Source organism: Ceratotherium simum, chromosome 17, assembly GCF_057802395.1.
Source record: "Ceratotherium simum simum isolate JZ-2026a chromosome 17, ASM5780239v1, whole genome shotgun sequence".
NCBI lineage: Eukaryota > Metazoa > Chordata > Mammalia > Perissodactyla > Rhinocerotidae > Ceratotherium > Ceratotherium simum.
The window spans coordinates 22,499,645-22,519,603 of NC_141916.1; the positions used below are offsets into that span (position 1 = coordinate 22,499,645).

The window sequence follows — 19,959 nt, forward strand, 5'->3', positions numbered from 1 at the left end:
CCCCCATCAGGCTTTCAGTGGCTTTCTCAGCAGAAAGTTTGCGTCTAGGAGAGAATGGAATGAAATACTCAAAATACTGAGAGACAAAAACTATCAGCCAAGAGTACTCTATCCCACAAAATTATCCTTCAGATATGATGGAGAAATAAAAGCTTTCCCAGGTAGACAAAAGCTGAGGGAGTTCATTGCCACTAGACGTGCCTTACAAGAAATGATTAAGGGAGCCCTCCTACCTGAAACAAAAAAGCAAAGGTTTACAGAGCTTTGAGCAAGGAGAAAAATAGGAAAAAATCAGAAAATTGCAGTTATCAGAATAGGTTAGCAAACACTTAATTATAACATAAAAGATAAAGGGAAGAAAGCATCAAAAATAACCATAAACACTTCAATTTAGTCACAAACTCACAACACAAAAAAGAATAACCTATGACAATAAAAACATAGGGGAAAGGAAAGGGATGGAACCTGCTTAGGCTAATGGAGATAAGAGGCTATCAGAAAATGGATCATCTCATCTATGAGATGTTTTATACAAACCTCATGGTAACAACAATACGAAAAATCAGACAGAGTCACAAATCATCAATAAAGAGAAAATTGAGAAAACCATCACAGAAAACCACCAGATACCACAGAAATACAAAGGATTATAAGAGAATACTATGAGAAGCTATATGACAACAAATTGGATAACCGAGAAGAAATTGATAAATTCTTAGAATCATACAACCTCCCAAAACTGAATCAAGCAATAGAGAATCTGAATATACTAGTCACAAGTAAAGTAACTGAAACAGTAATTAAAAACCTCCAAAAAGCTAAAGTGCAGGACCAGATGACTTCTCTGGTGAATTCTACCAAACATTCAAAGAAGATTTAATACCTATCCTTCTCAAACTATTCTGAAATATTGAAGAAGACAGGATGCTGCCTAACTCATTCTACAAAGCCAACATTGCCCTGATACCAAAACCAGACAAGGACAACACAAAAAAGGAAAATTACAGGCCAATATTGCCGATGAACATAGTTGCAAAAATCCTCAACAAAATATTAGCAAAATGAATATGGTAACACATTAAAAGGATCATACACCATGATCAAGTGGGATTTATTCCAGGGATGCAGGAATGGTTCAACATCCACAAATCAATCAATGCGATACACCACGTTAACAAAATGAGGAATAAAAATCACATGATCATCTCAATAGATGCAAAGTAAGTATTTGACAAGATCCAACATCCATGTATGATAAAAACTCTCAATAAAATGGGTATAAAAGGAAAGTACCTCAATGTAATAAAGGCTATATATGATAAACCCACAACCAACATCATACTTAATGGTGAAAAACTGAAAGCCTTTCCTGTGAGAACGGGAACAAGACAAGGGTGCCTACTCTCACCACTCTTATTCAACATAGTATTGGAAGTTTGGGCCAGAGCAATTAGGCAAGAAAAAGAAATAAAAGGGATCCAAATTGGAAAGGAATAAGTAAAACTCTCACTGTTTGGGGGCCATCCCAGTGGCATAGTGGTTAAGTTCGCATGGCTCCACTTCAGTGGCCCGGGGTTCATGGGATCGGATCCTGGGCCTACACACTGCTCATCAAGCCAAGCTGTGGCAGTTTCCTACATACAAAATAGAAGAAGATTAGCACAGATGTTAGCTCAGGGCTAATCTTCCTCAAGCAAAAAGAGGAAGATTGGCAACAGATGTTAGCTCAGGGCCAGTCTTCCTCACCAAAAAAAAAAAAAAAAAAAACTCTCACTGTTTGTGGATGACATGATTCTGTGTATAGAAAATCCTAAAGAATCCACCAGAAAGCTATTACAAACAATCAACAACTACAGCGAAGTTGCAGGGTACAAAATCAACATACAAAAATCAGTTGCATTTCTATACATTAATAACAAACTAGCAGAAAGAGAAGTCAAGAATACGATCCCATTTACAATTGCAACAAAGAGAATAAAATATCTAGGGATAAATTTAACCAAGGAGATGAATGACCTATACATTGAAAACTAAGACATTATTGAAAGAAATTGAATAAGACATAAAGAAATGGAAAGATATTCCATGCTCATGGATTGGAAGAATAAAAACAATGAAAATGTCCATATTATCTAAATCAATCTACAGATTCAGTGCAATCCCAATCAGAATCCCAATGACATCCTTCACGGAAATAGAACAAAGAATGCTAAAATTTATATGGAACAACAAAAGACCCCAAATAGCCAAAGTAACACTGAGAAAAAAGAACAAAGCTGGAGGCATCACAATCCCTGACTTTAAAATATACTACAAAGCTATAGTAATCAAAACAGCATGGTATTGGCAGAAAAACAGACACACAGATCAATGGAACAGAATTGAAAGCCCAGAAATAAACCACACCTCAATGGACAGCTAATCTTTGACAAAAGAACCAAGAACATACAATGGAGAGAAGAGAGTCTTTTCAATAACTGGTGTTGGGAAAACTGGACAGCCACATGCAAAAGAATGAACGTAGACCATTATCTTACACCATACACAAAAATTAACCCAAAATGGATTAAAGACTTGAATGTAAGACATGAAACTATAAAACTCCTACAAGAAAATATAGTCAGTATACTCTTAGACATCAGTCTTAGCAGTCTTTTCCAATATCATGTCTACTCAGGCAAGGGAAACAAAAGAAAAAATAAACAATTGGGACTACATCAGACTAAAAAACTTCTGCAAGGCAAAGGCAACCATGAAAAATGAAAAGACAACCCACCAACTGGGAGAAAATGTTTGCAAATCATATATCTGACAAGGAGTTAATCTCCAAAATATATAAAGAACTCATACAACTCAACAAGAAAAAAACAAACAACCCAATCAAAACATGGGCAGAGGATATGAACAGACGTTTTTCCAAAGAAGATATACAGATGGCCAATGGACACATGCAAAGATGTTCAACATCACTAATTATTAGGGAAATGTAAACCAAAACTACTGTGAGATTTCACCTTATACCCATCAGAATGGCTATAATTAACAAGACAAGAAATAACAAATGTTGGAGAGGATGTGGAGAAAAGGGGACCCTCATACATTGCTGGTGGGAGTGCAAACTGGTGTAGCCACTGTGGAAAACAGTATGGAGGTTTCTCAAAAAACTAAAAATAGAAATACCATATGATCCAGCTATCCCGCTACTGGGTATTTATCCAAAGGACATGAAATCAACAATTCAAAGATATTTATGCACCTCTATGTTCATCACAGCGTTATTCACAATAGCCAAGATGTGGAAGCAACCCAAGTACCCATCAATGGATGAATGAATAAAGAAGATGTGATATATATATATATATATACACACATATATATATATACATTTATATATATATGTGTGTATATATATATATATATATATATATACACACACACACATACACACAGTGGAATACTACTCAGCCATAAAAAAAGACAAAATCATCCTATTTGCAACAACATGGATGGACTTTGAGGGTAATATGCTAAGCAAAATAAGCCAGACAAAGACAAACTCCGTATGATTTCACTCATATGTGGAATATAAACAAACATAGATGAGGAGAACCTATTAGTGGTTACCAGAGGAGGAAAGGGTGGGAAGAGGGCAAAAGGGGTAAAGGGGCACATATATCTGGTGACGGATAAAGACTAGACTATTAGTGGTGAACACGATGCAATCTATACAGAAACTGATTTGTGATAATGTACACCTGAAATTTACACAACATTATAAGCCAATGTGACCTCAACAACATAATTTTTAAAAAATTCACTGTGATTAATTCCTACTAAGAGGAGATAATTAAATTTCCAGAAGAGCTAAAAAGCATCCCTAACGTGTCCTACTAATATGTGCAGCAGTTTGCCTGTGAATGGACTTTTCTTTGACAATAACACATTTTTTTAATGAGGAGTTTTTTAAAAATTGGAAATTTAGGTCATAAAGTTCTCATACTAATCTTGAATATATTTGACAATTGTTAAAGCATTCTGAATTCCTACTTCTTTATATTTGTATATAGTTTACTCCACTCAGCCTATCTGAATCTTTCCCATCCTCACTCAAGTCTCACTCCCCATGGAGAGGAGTGATTAACATCTGTTGCTCTTACTCTGTGTCTGGAGCTGTACTGAAATTTTACACGTGCTCTCTCATTTAGTTTTCCCAATAATGCTATGCGATAATGTAATAGTATTGCTCCCATTTCACAGATGAGGAAACTGAGGTAGCATGCCCCTGTCCTCAGAGCTAGTGAGGATTCCAACTCAAGTTCTAAATCCCACACCTTCTTCAAGCCCTAGCTCTGCCCCTAACCATGAACTATATGCCCTGCCTCCCCCGACCTTAATTTCCTAATCTGAACTCCTATAGCCTAGGGTCTGCATCTCTTATTACATACCCCGCTGTCTCCCTCATCTCCTGGTCTAGTGACTTGCATCTAGCTGGCGCTGGAAGCATGTTTGATGGGGAAAGAATTGTTTTCTTTTTCGCAGGGGAGAGAGAATTCCTAGTTAATAGCCTTGTTCTCCAGGAATGTGAGCTCAGAAGGAATCCTGCCTCCAGTATTCTTTTAAATGCCAGGTTTATAGTATTCTTGACATTATCTAATTTTCAGTTAAAGAAAAATCTATATAAAAGCTAACTTAGATTGCATATAGTGTTTTGATTTATTACTATTAAAGTGATTCAAAATGTATAGCGCTTTTTGACTTATGAGTGTCTTTCGTTTCATCTCAAGATGAACACCTACTATTTGCATTGTTTTGTACTAAGTGAGGGATATAGAAATGAATAAGGCAAAGTATCTGCCCTTGAGTGCTTGCAGTTTATTTGGGAAAACAAGAATGTAGACAACTAGTGCTGGAAAAACAACAAAACAAAACAGAAACCAAGGGTGGTTGAATAGGGCTGTAAACTGGTAGGTTTAGACTGATAACTTGTCACGTGTGATGTTTTGGTAAGTAATAAATCATTTAGTCATAATGTTAAGCTTCAAATCATTATCATGAAGTTAATTATCATACATGTCTTTACAGCAAGTTTATTTCTGATCGAGAAAGTAGAAGAAGTCTCACTAACAGCCATTTGGAAAAAAAGAAATGTGATGAATATGTAAGTGTCATTATAATAAAATATGCTTATTCTTTTTAATCACATAATTTGGGACAGATGTTTTTAATTCATATAGCATAGTACCATAAGCATAGCTATCTACATTCACCAGGATATTCCTTGGATTCTCTGTATTTTTTCCTGAAACCCATTAAAAAAAATAACTAGGGGCCAGCCTGGTGGCATAATGGTTAGGTTCACATGCTCCCCTTCGGCAACCTGGGGTTTGCGGGTCTGGATCCTGGGTGCAGACCTACACACCACTCATTAGGCCGTGCTGTGGCAGTGTCCCACATACAAAATAAAGGAGGATTGGCACAGATGTTAGCTCAGGGACAATCTTCCTCCCCAAAAAAATAAAAATAAAAATAACTAGACCACTAAGGAAGGATTTCTTGAATTTTATTTCCCTGTTGGTTCCTAATAGTGCTTTAAAGACTTTGGCACGATGTACCTTCTTGGTGACTATTTTGCTTGGTGTGAATGTTTGTCTCTTTGTTCAGATTCCAGGAACAACCTCCTTAGGCATGTCTGTTTTTAACCTAAGCAACGCCATTATGGGCAGTGGGATTTTGGGACTCGCCTTCGCCCTGGCAAACACCGGCATCCTGCTCTTTCTGTGAGTGTTGACACTACAGTACTTTCCATTTTAAAACTGTATTTTCTGTGTGTTTCTGTTCAAGTACAGAAGAAATTGAAAATATTTCTAAATAGTTTTTATTTCCTTTTATGTTTTTACTAACTTGGCTAAGTTACCACTACATACTTTTATACTGTTTGTTTGAATGATTTTCCAAGACACGTAATGTTTATAAGAAGTGGAAGGAGAAAATCTTTTTATTAATCAAAAATGCCAAAATAAGCACTCATAAAAGGGATTAAAAGATTTTAAAATAGCATTTTTTGTATATTTGGACTCTTTACCTGTCCCTTTAAATCTCAGCTAAATGGTCAAAATATTAAGAGGTGTTTAATCCAACGAGTCACTATTTTGGTATTTGGATTGCGATGGAACATGTACTATATCCAAAGGTAATTGCAAATTTGTAATAAATATTCAAGAAGCTTAGAAGTTTTCAGTGTTTTAAAGATGAGAAATTAGCATGTACTTTTCCTCTGAGATTCAGTGAAAAGAAAATGGGCAATTTTCTTTTGAAATACGTTCATCTCAAACTGTTGAATAGGACTTTCTGCAAATGCACAGAGGGCTTATTTTCAGTTGGAACAAGATGAAGACAGATCGTAGAATTTATACCAGGAAAATTCTCACCCAGCCTAATTTCCCTCTCAAACTTCAAAGGGAGTATCAGTGGTGCTTTGCTTGAGGAGGCAAGGAGGAAATTCTCTTCTTCCAGGATCTTGCCTTTTCACCCCTGACTACATTCACACGCTCTTCATTGGCCTTGCTCAGTTGTCCTCATTGCCAGATCATTTTGATGGGAGCATCGTTTCCTTGGAAGCAGTGACTGAAATGGCTACTAATCCTACAAATTGTGTATATTCCTTTAGAAAGACTTGGAAAACTGTAATGGAGGTGCATTGCTACCCATTCCATTACTCAGACATCAGAAATGCCCATCCATGCTGCGCCATATTGATCCATGGCACTAGGGATTAATATTCTTACTTTTGAGTGTAAACCCGCTAGAGGTGTCCTTCCTAGAATTAAAACAACTTTGTGTAGGACAGTGAATTCAATCCACTTTCTTCCTTATTGTCAATGTAACTCAGTAAACCCAACTGTAGCTCCCTCTCTTTATTGCCCTGGGTGGGTCTTTCTATGTGGTCTTTCTTCTTATGTATACCTTGAGCCAACTGCCAGGTTTTAGGATAACATGACAGTTGGACAAAACATTTCTATTGTTAATTTTTTTTTTATGTGTGGAAACTCTGACCCTCTGAGGATACCACAGAGATAGCTTGTGTCACTGTACTTCTGATTTTCAGTGAGATGAAATGAGACACCTGACTTGCAGGCCCAACTCCTCTTCTAAATGACTGTGTAGTCTTAAGCAAGTTACTTAGAAGCTCTGAGCTTCAATTTCCTACTCTTTAAAACAAGGAAATTGCACTAGAAAAATCTCAGAACCCTGCCAACCTCCAAAACCCTATGGTTTTGTAACTATTTTCAGTCATCCCAAATTTGGAAATATGTTCAGTTCAGAAATGTGTTTTAAATTGATTTCTTTTTTTAAGTTATTGTAATCTATCAAGTAGTTATATGTTAACGTAGCGTAAGGAGTCAATTCTTTGATGATGATGACAGCAACAACAACTCTTGTAGCTCTTACATTGTGGCAGGTTCTACCCTAAGCATCTTATGCTGAATCCTTACAAGTCTCTGTGGTAGGTACTATCGCTAGTTCTCTGTTTCACGATAAGGGAACGGAGGCATAGAGAGGAGACTTTTATTTTGGAATCTCTTTATCACCATTCTGGGAATTCCCTTCATCTCTCTTTTCTGCTAGATCTCTTGTTTCCTGTATTCTATTTCTTCTTTCTGGATTTACCTCCTTGCTTTTGTTGCTGAGAAAGGATGAATAAAAATGAATTTTTTGATGCCTTCATGTCTGAAAAATGTCTTTATTCTACCTTCACCTTTGGTTGGTAGTTTGGATGGATATAGAACTCTGTATTGGCAATAATTTTCCTTCAGAATTTTGAAAGTGTTGCTCCACTGCTTTCTAGATTTTTCTGTTGTGAGGTCCCATATGCTTCTAATTCCTGATCTTTTATCTATAGCCAGGGTTTTTGTTTTTTGTTATTTTTTTCCTGGAAACTTGTCAAATCTCTTTGTTCCCAATGCTCTGCAGTTTCACAATGATGTGTCTTGATGTGGGCCTCTTTTCATCCATTGTATCAGGCAATTGGTGCATCCTTTTCTTTCAGAAATTCATGGTCTTCAGTTTTGGCATATTTTCTTACATTATTGTGTTGATGAATTCCTTCCTCTTCTTTCTCTTTTCTCTCTTTCTGGAACTGTTACCCAGATTTTGGACCTTCTGGACTAGTCCTCTAATTTTTTTATTCTTTTATTCATTTTCATTTCTACTGTTTTTCACTATACATTCTAGGATACGTCCTCAATTTTTTCCCAACTCTTTACTGAATGTTTTATTTCTGTTATTATTTTTTATTTATAGGACCTTTTAAAAATTCTTTCAATGTTCTTTTTTATATTATTTTGTTTTTGTTTTATGATTTTATTATCTTCTCTGAGGATTCTAATGATACTTTTTCTCTGTTACGGAAAATTTCAGACATAAATTAGAGAGAATACTATAAAAGATTCCCATGTTCCCTTCATCCCACAGCCACACTTATTTAGTCATTCTTCTCATCCAGATTGTCATGAAGCAAATCCCAGCTATCATATCATTTCATCCATAAGTATTTCAGTATATTTCTCTAAAATATAAGAACTGCTAAAACATAACCATAATATGTCATACCTAAAAAATGAACAGCAGTTCCTTATATCATCAAATATCCAAAAATATTTAAATTGCTCTGATTATTTCATTTTTTAAAAAACAATTGGATTGTTCAAATCGATACTCAAATAAGGTCCATATAGTACAATTGGTTGATATGTGTTTTAAGTGTCTTTTAATCTATAGGTTCCCCCATTTCTCTCTTTTCTTTTTTTCATGCAATTTATTTGTTGAAGAAACTGGGCCATTTATCCTATAGAGTTTCCCACAGTCTGAATTCTGCTGATTGTATCTCTGTGGTGCAAGTTGACTTTTTTGTTTGTTTTTGACTCTATCTTTCATTTTAGAATCTTTCCTCAGATGTCAGGTGGTCATTGTCTACTATATTCGAGAAATAGGGGGAACACAAGGCTAATTTGAGGCTGGTACACATGAGTGGGGCTTGTTGGCAGTAGCTTCCCTTGAGGTGCTGTCAACAGCTCTTTACTTGGGGAACCACCAGTGTCAGTCTCTCTTTGGCTGTTCAGATCTGTCCAGAGAATATCTTCCAGTCCCCTGCCTGGAGGGTCTAGGCATTGCTGCCATCTTTCTGGGAACCAAGTGGGGAAAAGGGTTGGAGCGAATATCTCAGCATGCATGTGTTCACCCAATCCCAGTTTTCATTACACTACCTTCTCCCCAACAAGTTGTGCTGAGTCCCTCACCCAGAGACATATTTTATACTTTCCAAAGAAAGTATGTTCAGATATGGATGTTTTGGGAGAGGAGAAATCACTCAGTTATACAGAGCAGGTGCCTGGTCTGCGGAACCTAGCTATTTCTTGAAAGAAGTCAACAGATCCTCTTTATTTTAGCTCATCCCTTCCATTGTTCCTACTTCCAGTAATGCCACCAGGGCCTTTCGGGAACTCTGTGGTGTAAATTGCTCTTGGCTTTCTCCACTGCCAATTTAAGATTCAGCTCTGTCTACTTTCCAGCTTCTGAAATTTTTTTATTGTCGTCTCCTCTCATGTGCTTACTATCTTAGCAGTTTTATGCCTTAAAAAAAATCCCTTTACTGGGATATCAGGAGGGAGCAGAAGTAAATTCTTGTATTCCATCTACCATCCCTGGAATTCTGTTGATTTTTAATTATACTGGTTCAGGGGTCATTGGTCTCTCATCTCATGACTCTTCAGTTTCTGACTGAAGCAAAGAATTGGATAAACTTGACTTTTATAGTTGCAGGAAGATTTCCCCTGGATAAAACTGTTATAGATCATTTGTTTATTTGCAAGACGTGTGAATAGCAAGCACAACACACCAGATCTTCAGGTTCAAGCTCATGAAGGTAGTTGTATAAAGACCCGAACTTGTAAGTTTTTCACAAAACGTAGAGCTCTCCTCCCTCAGAACAAGGACTCACTGTGTGTGTTGTAAAACCAGCTGCTCCTACAGCTGCTCAAAGCCAAGAAGCAGTTGGCAGGATCAAGGTACTTCATCTGGTACAGGGCCCTGGTCCAGACTCATATTGGCCAACAGAGAGAAGGAGTCCAAGCCTGTCCAGGCTTCTTTAGAAAAGCCGCTGGGAAGGCTCCTCGGTGTCTCACTGACGCTGGGCACAGCGCGCTTCACTGGGGTCATCTGGAAACTTGCAGGGGTGATTTCTTTTTCTTGGATAAGTTTGGGGCTCGTTATTTTGACCTCACCATAATGGCTGTCATCCCTGTTTAACACACATCTGATTCGACTAGATTCAGTGAATTCTGCCCTATTGTAAGAATGCTGTTAGGTTTGTGTTTTCCAGAATTCTGAGCTCTCATAATTCCATCTCAGGAACAGGAAGTGTGGTAGTGGGGACTCTCAGTTCACAATTGTTCTGAAGCTATATGTTCGCTGTTGGAAACAAAATGGGGCTGTACTCTGAGGCAGCAATTCAGGGATGTGCCTTAGGGTAAAATGCACCTTTTGAATTGAGTTTTCTTAAGAGTGAGGAATCCAAGGAAAAGGCAATGGGTGCTGAAGAAATCTCCCTCCACTGTAACTTCCTCTTCTCTCTCTAACCTTTCACACAGCTTCCCCATAATGCCATCACAGCGAAAGTAGGGATTAAAAGTAAATATTGGCATGGAAGAATAATGGATTTTGTTTTGTTTTTTATTTCACATTACCACCTCCCCCATCCCAGCCAAAAACAGGAAAGTAACATTTTCTAAAGATTTCTATTAAAGGCATACATTTTATAGAAAATTAATCTTTTTAGAACACATCATCTCCTCATAGTGCTAGGTAAATGACAGGTTTATTACACTATACAGAGTCTGATAGAGCAATAAATGCTTTTATTTTTCCATAACTTCTTAGCATGTATTATTTTTATTTATTATTATTTTAATAATGTAGCCCTTAAGTTTAAAACCATGAAAAAGGAGAACGTAATTCATGACACTTGTGAGAGCTCAAAGAGATGTCAAAGTTAATTGTAAACACTGAGTTTGTAAACAATCTGAAATGATAATTGCGAAACACTACAGTCTGTATAAAATAATAGTTTAAACTGTATTTTGGTTGATCATAATTCCAGGCTTTTTTGGGTCTTGTTTTCCATTTTCTCTCTCACTTGGGTAGTGGTTGTGAGAATAAAGAAGATAATGCATCTCAAAGCACACTCTGAAAAGTGGCTCGAAAGAAGACATATATTAATTAGTACCAACCCCATGGGACTGCTATGAGAAGTTAATGGTACATAGTAACACTATATAATAAGTGTTTGTTAAAGTATTAATTAGGTAGTCACTAAATGGTTAACATTTGTTGAACGGTAACTATATATGCCATATTATCTCATTTAATCCCCACCCACAACACTATGAAGTAAATATTAGCTGCATTTTGCAGGTGAATTAACTGAGGCTTAGTAACGACTTAGGAAGTAAGGGAGCCAGGGTTCCATCCAGGCTTGCTTTACTGTAGAACTCCTGTGATCTAGAACACTATACTGCCCTTTAGTGATGCCTTCTTCAGAAACCTTCTTCAGTACGTTATTAATGTACATCATGAGAGAAATTGTATTCTTATTAATGGATACTTGCAAGTTAGCTTTAAAATCGCCTTGTAAAATTAGTCAGTATTCCTGAATTATTTTACTACTCTTCCACTAAGAACCATCACTTTTATTGTAATGAAAAGAGTTTTACCATATCAAGTGTACCAAATTACAGATCGGCAGTGGTCAAGTTCCTGGTCACAGCAAGGAAAATATACACCTAAAGTATATTGCCACACCAATAAACCTTCTGAACTGCTTCCTATCGGTCATACCTATGCCTGACTTTGCCTCGGGTGCGATTTAAGATCTCCCACTGCCTTCAGGAGCCCTTGAACTTCATTCCTTTCGAGGATGTAACTAAACTTTTTGTTATTAAGCATTAAAGACCAAGTAATAGCAAAGTCAAATAATACCAAGTCCATTATTAGGGAATTGGTTAAATAACCATAGTAGTTCCACAAAATAGAATATTAGACTACTATTTAAAAGAGTAAAATAGACTTATACGTACCGGTATGGAAAAATTTCCCAGAAATATTATTCCATAAAAACAACCTGAATATTGGGTGGAAGTGAGTCTGGAGGGAGATTATTGCACAGACCATTTGGGGAGGGTACACAAGAGAACTGTTGACAGTGGTTACGTCTGGAGAGTGACACGGGACCTGGGGGTGGAGTGGGAGTGGAAAGTTTATATTCTTTAAATTATTTCTTTTACCACGTGCTTTTAGGGGAGGAAACTAGATGAATAAACTGTTTTATAGAGAATGTAAAACCAATGCAATAAGACTTTTTCCTTTTCCTCTTACCTACAGAAAACTTCAAAAAAAAATATTTTCGGTGTAGATATTTAGGCCATGAGAGCTAGAGTGAACAATCGGTGCTGTGTCACCTGTTCCAAGCTATATTTTCAACCCCTTCTCCCTTCAGACTGCCTCTGTGTCAGCCACAGCGCAGCCTCTGCGTCACACTGCCTACCTGTCACCTCAGCCTTTCCACCACCCCACTCCCATGCCCGTCTCTTTGCCTCTGAATCCTGATGGTCCTGTAAGGTCCAGGTCAGGTGCCATCTCCAAAAATGTTTCTCTAATTCTCCCAGGTAGAAGAGAGGATCTCCCTTTCTTCTTTTTTAATCTCTATCTTTCTCATAACAAGCATTACTTCCATTATTTAGGCTATATTTTACCTTCCGTATTGAACTCTGAGCCCTATAAGGGCAGGATTAATGTCTAAGTCTTCCTTGTTCAAATCCGCTCCCCTCCCTCCAGCAAGATCTAGAACAGTGCTTGCATATAGCTGATTCTCAATAGAGTTTCACTAAAATGAATATGTAAGAATTAGATTTTGCAAAACTAAAAACCAGGCTTTAGGGCAAAACAATGGCTCTCATAATTGTTGCAAACTTATCAGGGGGAAAAAATCAACGGAAAGGTTTAGTTCACCCTCAAATTTTAAGTAGGCTGTGGAGATGTAATAATAATCACAAGGTTACCACGGGACTCACCACCCATTGGTTACTTTCCTGGGAATGCCTCCTTCATTTGAAAACTCAAAATAGTTCAGAGACTGTTAAGTACTAACTGTTCAAGGTTAGTATGGCATTGCTGAAAAGGCATTTGTTGTTAAATTGCTATCTGCAAAAAGGATAGTAATTGTCATTGTCGGTTTACAGCATTTCCCTTCATTTTGTGGTGGCCTTTTTGTTTCAATTGTAGGTGAATTCTTCTCCCTCTCTCTCTTTCTCCTAATATTTACCTTTGTGGACCATTTGTCATTATCCAACCAACAAAAAGATGCAACATTGTATTGTCTATAATTACAGGGTTTACAAACAAACCAGTAAAGAGTCATGCCACTAAGGGTAAATCTAAAAAACAAGATTCTCTGTAAACTAAGATCAGACTACCAGGTGCCTTCTGTCTTTAAATTCAATGTTTTACAATTGAGCCTACATAAGGGCTGGACAGACATGGAATTAGAACTATAGACCCATCAACACATTGCCCTAGGTCTTGTTCTTATATTATAGGTTTTTGATCATTATTATGTCACAAAAATGGGCTTCTCTTTCTATCAGGTTAGTATTCTTAAATAACTGCCTTTGCATAGCTCTCCGAAGTCTCTAAATCTTTTTCAGCAAATTCTACTAAATTGGAATGAGATTGCAGTGTGCCTTTGCACACTCTGGATGTTCTTGAACTGTCATTGCTTTATTACTTTATATATATTCCAAAAAGTTTGAAGCACACCCACCGAGATGATAATTTTGCTGTTAGCGGTAACAAAGATGGTCTGTGTGATATTTATCAAGTTATTCCTTGTAAATGTTAAGTTGTCTTCTCTGTGCACTCCTAAGCAGTCAGTTCTTTGCCTCCTAAGGAAAGACCAAATTGGATCTTGTGATATAAAAACGGGGTGATTAAAGAGGAAACCCTGCTCTTCCGGATGATCCTAGGAGGCCCATGGGTTATAGTCACATTCATCTTCAGTCTTGTCAATCAGTTACTTGTTTTTAAAATTCTTTGAGTTATGGTCACCGTTCCTTAGAAATGATCTGAAGAGAAAATTGTCCTTCAGCTGGCAGCTAAAACCACTGGCATCAGAGCCTCTTGTTTGGGAATAATAATACTGGAAGGGGAGAAATGACACATTCAGGCTTGCCAGCATTTGAAATACATGTAAAAAGGACAGCGGCAGTGCCATTGAACTCTATTGAAATTCATTGCATTAAGAAGCTTTTCAGAAATAAGGAGATAGGAAAGTGGTTAGTGTGGTGCTAAAAATGAGTGCCTATTTTGTAAACAGAAAGAGTTGGCAAGCGTAGGCGATGAGTCCCACCCATTGTTTTTAAAAGTTGAGCAGTTACGCTGAGATCAGAGTCATCTAAGATGTGGCTGATAAGGGGTTCCAAGAAGCCAGTTCTCTTGGCCCCAGAGAGGCAGTGTGCGTGCGGGCGCATGCGCAAGAGCATGTGCTGCGTTCACTCGGTCCTGTCTGTGCTGAGTTGCATCCGGTGCTGCAGTGCTACCCGAGGACAGCCGTGTGACCTCCATTTTGTAGCACTGTGTTTTTCTTTAGCCTGCAAGAAGCAACTTAGCTCTGCTGTCTAAGGTTTTTACAGTAGTATTCACCTCCATGACGCATAGAATGCCTTTTCTGTTCACTTTTCTGGGTTACAGTAGGCCAGGTGTGTATCAGCACGGTAGGTCAAGATAGTCCAGAAATTTGGATTCTCGAAACTTTTGTTACTCAGGGAGTCGTAGTTGGTTTAGTAGATTGGAAAACTGCCCTTGTGTGGGCCAGTTAGTTTTGCTTTGTTCTCTGGCCACAGGCTTCACCATAGCACAGGCACGTGGTATCCATGATCTGTATCTATGTCAGGGGTCGGCAAACTAGCCTACAGACCAAAGCCACCTGCAGCCTCTTTTTGTACGGCTTGCTATCTGAGAATGGCTTTTACTTTTTAAAAGGGTAAAAAAAAAAAAGAAGATAGTTATAAAGTATACATTGTTTGATGGGATCTTTATAACAACCCTATTTCTCATCCCTGTTTTACGGATAAAGAAACTAAGATTCGCAGAGGCTGAGTAACTTGCCCAGGAAGACACTGGTGGTGGTGGTGGGATGGGAGAAGGGAGGACAACAAGCCCATGGTGTATTCCTCTTAACTTCCCCATCTCTCCTTAAATGTGCATTGTTCCCAGGGAAACAGAGCAGAAAAGTATGAATGAAGCCCCAAACCCATCTTTCCTACTGGAATGGAAGTCCAAAATACCCACCAAGAACAGCACATTCCTTTATCTAATGGTTATGTGGAATTTTTCTGTCCCTCAGGAGTTACATCTTTAGAGTATGATAAAGGGGGCGTCATTCTGAAAGGTAAAGATATAGGTTTGAGGAAAAGGGAAACTAGTGATCCTTGTGGAATGGATAAAGAGGAAGGACAACATGTCAAGAGTTATAAATGGAGCACCCACAAAACCCACAGCCTTCTTCCAACGACTGTAGGCAAAAACAGGAAGTGCTGGTGGCACATGGCTTTCTCTTACTAGTACAACTTCCTCGTTTACACTCAGACCCCTCACTTCTTTAGCCTCACAAAGCATCAGCTAAACTGATAAATTCTATTTCTATCTGCATACCTCTGCTAAATACTTCCTTCTTTTTAGGATTGTATTAGATATTATTTGATTTGGTCATCAGTGATACATATTTCTTTCTCTAGACAAAACAAAATACCTAGCCAACAGTGGAGCTAGTTTAAGAGGAACTTTGCACTAAAGAATTTAGCTTTACCTACAAGGAAAGAAATGGAAGGAATTGTACAAATAATTGATCCCCACCTGTTCCCTGTCCAGCCTTTAAAAACCATCCTTTCATTCTCTAGTTCAATTTGTAAATGTTACAAATAATCTCATGCTACCAGATCCTAGTGTGCTTCTCCTCTGACCCTTAGAATGTTGAAATTTAATGAGGATTTAGTAACTAAGAAGTCCACTTTAGGACTGAACAATTATGTTTCTGCTCCTTTCCATAGTATTTTGTGAGTTCCTTAAATGAAATAGGGACTATATTTGTGAACTTGGGGCTTAAACAAATGCAACCCCCCTCCTCAAAAGGTTTGGAATAATAATACTATGATTTGAAAGGTTCTTTGTATTTTTCATTTTAATACTATTGTTGTAAAAGTAAGATAATCGTTCAAGATCGTTTTGAAAATGCGTAAAATAAAGTATAAAGAAATCACCCCAAGTCTTACTGTTAAAATAAGCTCTAAGAGTTTGATGTATTTCATTGTAAGTTTTTTGTCTGCTGCTTAGGTCTTACTTTTTACCCTGTCATTCCTCTGTGGACATTTGATTTGGGCAGACAATATCGTGTGGTGGGTCAGGTCTTTGGAATCAGACTACCAGAGTTTGAGGGCTCTGATGCTAGCTATGTGGCCTTAGACAAAATACCTAACCTCTCTGAACTTCAATTTCCTTATCTGTAAAATAGATAGAAATAGTACTACTCACAAATGAAATATTTTTAAAAGTGCTTAGCATGGGCCTGACATAGTGAAATCCCTAAATTGATCATTAGTAATGATCAATAAAGTGTTTTGTGAATTATATTGATCTTCATTAAAGTGAATTAAAGCTCTAGGAAATGCATTTGTATGTAAAAGATAGTTCTGAATTTTTCAAAATATTTAAAATTTTCATGTGAATTTAGGAACTTATAACACCTTGTCCCTCTTTCCTAGCTTTCGGGCATGTCCCCTTCCATTTGAGCTCTCGTTAAGTAAACGATTCTTCCTCTGCATCTGCCTTCCTCTCCTCTTAAGCCTCCCACCCGCATGGCTTCCCTGGGCCAGCAGCCACACGGCACCACCTGCCTCTACAATTACCTTCCAGTTATCCACCCTACTTCTGACCCCCACCTCTTCTACTTCCAGGCGCCTCCTCAGATACTCCCACCGTGTACCTGTCCTTGAGTCATTGAGAACTCTGGGCTGTGCTTCCTTCCCTGTCCAGCTTAGACATCATGCTCCCTCACTTAAACCCCTCTGTTTCTCACATCCTGAATTTCCCTTCTCCACTGGCTGTCTGCCACACCAGCCTGGAAAACCCCTGAATCTGAACTCTAACCACACAGACAGATGACACCTTACGTTCATCCTCAGTTGGGTTCTCCACGCGGCCCAGACCTTCCTTCATCCCCAGCCAGCGCGGTTCTCTCTTCAGCAGTGTTTTTACATCTTTACTCACTTCATATAGATGTTTCTCTCAGGAAGAGTTGTGGGTGGACTGGAAGAGGAGGGAGGGTCAGTGGAGGTAAAAGATGGATGAGAAAGAACAGGAGCAAAGTGCAGGAGTGGGGCGACAGTCTGGAAATGTAGGAGAAAGGTGAGAGGTAGAAGAGAATGAAGGAGAGACCAGCAACAGAGGAGAAGGGCCGGAGAAAGAAGGGGCCAGAAAACAATGTGTTTCCTACAGTTTGTCCAATTCCCTTGTACTGGAGTTTTACATTTTCTTGTAAATATTCTGCCTTAACCAGCACATATGTCTATGAGCTTTGGAGTGAGGGACTGGATTGGTGGGAGATGATGATAGGTAAAAGCAGGACTCGTAAATAAAGACCACTTTTCCTCCAGTGCAGGGAGTTTTTATATGGGCTAGTCTAATCATGAGGATGGTAAAAGTTTTATACTTTTAACTGGGTTTAGAAGAGGAAGAATTATATGGTATGGTGAGCCTCAGATCCCTTTTGGAAGGAAAGAGACATGGCTGAAGGGGGGGACGTGGAGTTGAAAGTAATTTTAAAATATGTATCCTGGTGAAGTAAGGAATGCCCTAACTAATACCCTGAGGAAGTCGACCACAAAAAGTAGACAGGACCTCACTTCCACACTGAGAGCCGGTCAACGTCCCACAGGAATGGTGATTCAGCTGTAAATGCTTCCCTTCACTGCAGTCTCACCTGGACAGCTGTGGGGTCCGTGTCACAGGTAATCATGCTGTCTCACTGGCCTGGCACCCTCCTGCAGATAGTGTGGCAGGAGATATGGCACCACTTCAGTGGTTGTGAGAAAACAGACTCTGAGATCTATATGCCCCAAGGCCAGAGCTCGCAGCTTTCAATCCTTGCTACTCCAAGTGTGGTCCACAGACCAGCAGCATCAGCATTACCTAGGAGCTAGTTAGAAATGCAGAGTCTCAGGTCCCACTCCAAACCTACTCAGTTAGAATCTTCATTTTAACAGGATCCTAAGGAGACTCGTATACACACAATAAAATTTGAGAATGGCTGCTTTAAACTTTGGCAAGGGAGAGGACAGGGAGAGTCATGCTGGGGAGGGTTGGTAAAGGTTCTCTATTTTTTGAGAGCAATGGGTCCTGGAAGAGTTGAAAGCACTCACCTGCGTGGCAGCCCCAAACACCCCCATCTGAGCTATTTCTGGATGCGCAGCCGTGACTTCTGCTTCATATCTACTTCTGTCAAGGGCTCTGATGCTGGGTTGGGAGTACGTCATATGATTTCTTGTTATGTAGTTAGGCTTTTAAAAGAGTCTCATCTCCCCTAAAGTGTTGTGGGATTGGGTTTTTTTGGGGGGGAGGTATAATTTATATACAGTAAAATTCTCCAATTTAAAGGATAGGATTTGATAAGTTTACCCAAATATAGTTGTGAAATCACCACTACACTCAGGGTGAAGAACATTTCAATCACCTTAAATGTTTTGGTTCCATTTATTGTCACAGCTTTCCATTTTATTACCATATAGTACTTTAAAAAATGAAATTTATTATAACATTGTCCATATAATCTTTGGGTAAATTATGGAGGAACAAAGAGTTACAGGCCTATTGATATGATTCAAAACAATGACAAATAAATGTTTTTTAAATAGATGTTTAGATGTTTATTGTTTAAGGTATGAGCCAAAATTTTCTTACAGCAAATACAGTAAATATATCTAGGACCACTATCAGAAATTTTTAAGAAATCATAGAGCACAGGAGCATTGCCAGAGGATTGGAAGTGGGCAAACTTCATCCCAGCTTTCAAAAGTGGGAAAAAGTAGATCCAAGCAATATTCTTGAGCAAATTAATAAATAGCTTGTTTATGTGCAAATACTGCAGAAAATGTTGCTCTGTGGAGGCCAATAGAGTTTTCCTAAATAGTTTAGTGCCAAACTAACTTCATCTTTTGAGATAAGAGTGAATGAGTAGGTCACAGGACTGTCTTAGGCAGAGTGGATCTTGATTTTAGCAAGATATTTGGCATAGGCTCACATGACTTACAAGTGAGATTCTAATATTTATAAATTCACTTATTCTTAGCTAAGAGTCTGCCGTGTGCTGTGTTTAGTATGGTAGGTAAACAGGACAGGCCATGACTGTGAATTAAACCATTGTGACTTGTCCTATGCCTAGCGGTGGAGAAAAATAATAAAGCAATAAAATAAAAAGATTACTCTGGCTGCTGGGAGGAGGATGGATCAGAGAGGGCAGGAAAAGGGAGACAGGTAGAGATTATCACAGTTGCCCGGAAATTAAAGATGATGGTGGCTTGGTTAGAGTGGTGGCAGTGGAGATGGAAAAAAAGCATATGGATTTGGGATATATTTCGGAGGTAGAAATGATAGGACACTTGCCAATGAATTAGATATGAAGGATGGGGGAGTAGATGAGAGATCAAGAATGACTTCCAGGTTTCTGGCTGGAACAGTTCACTGGACGATGGGCCATTTTCCAGATGGTCTTGTTCTATTGAAAGTTAACACCAGTTACTTGGATGAAGGCAGACTCAAGATATGAAGCTTGATGAGGCAGTTGATACATAAGTAAAA

The 19,959-nt window shown here is 38.4% G+C and overlaps 1 protein-coding gene across 3 annotated transcripts in view; it reads left to right on the forward strand.

The window, feature by feature from the left end:
- SLC38A1 (solute carrier family 38 member 1) overlaps positions 1–19,959 on the forward strand; it is a 67,769-nt gene that overhangs the window by 23,996 nt on the left and 23,814 nt on the right. For all 3 annotated transcript variants that reach the window (XM_087442518.1, XM_004429423.3, XM_087442517.1), the window contains 2 exons: positions 5,083–5,158; positions 5,662–5,777. In XM_087442518.1, coding sequence (XP_087298644.1) covers positions 5,083–5,158; positions 5,662–5,777 — 192 coding nt within the window. The remainder of the gene's footprint in view (positions 1–5,082; positions 5,159–5,661; positions 5,778–19,959) is intronic.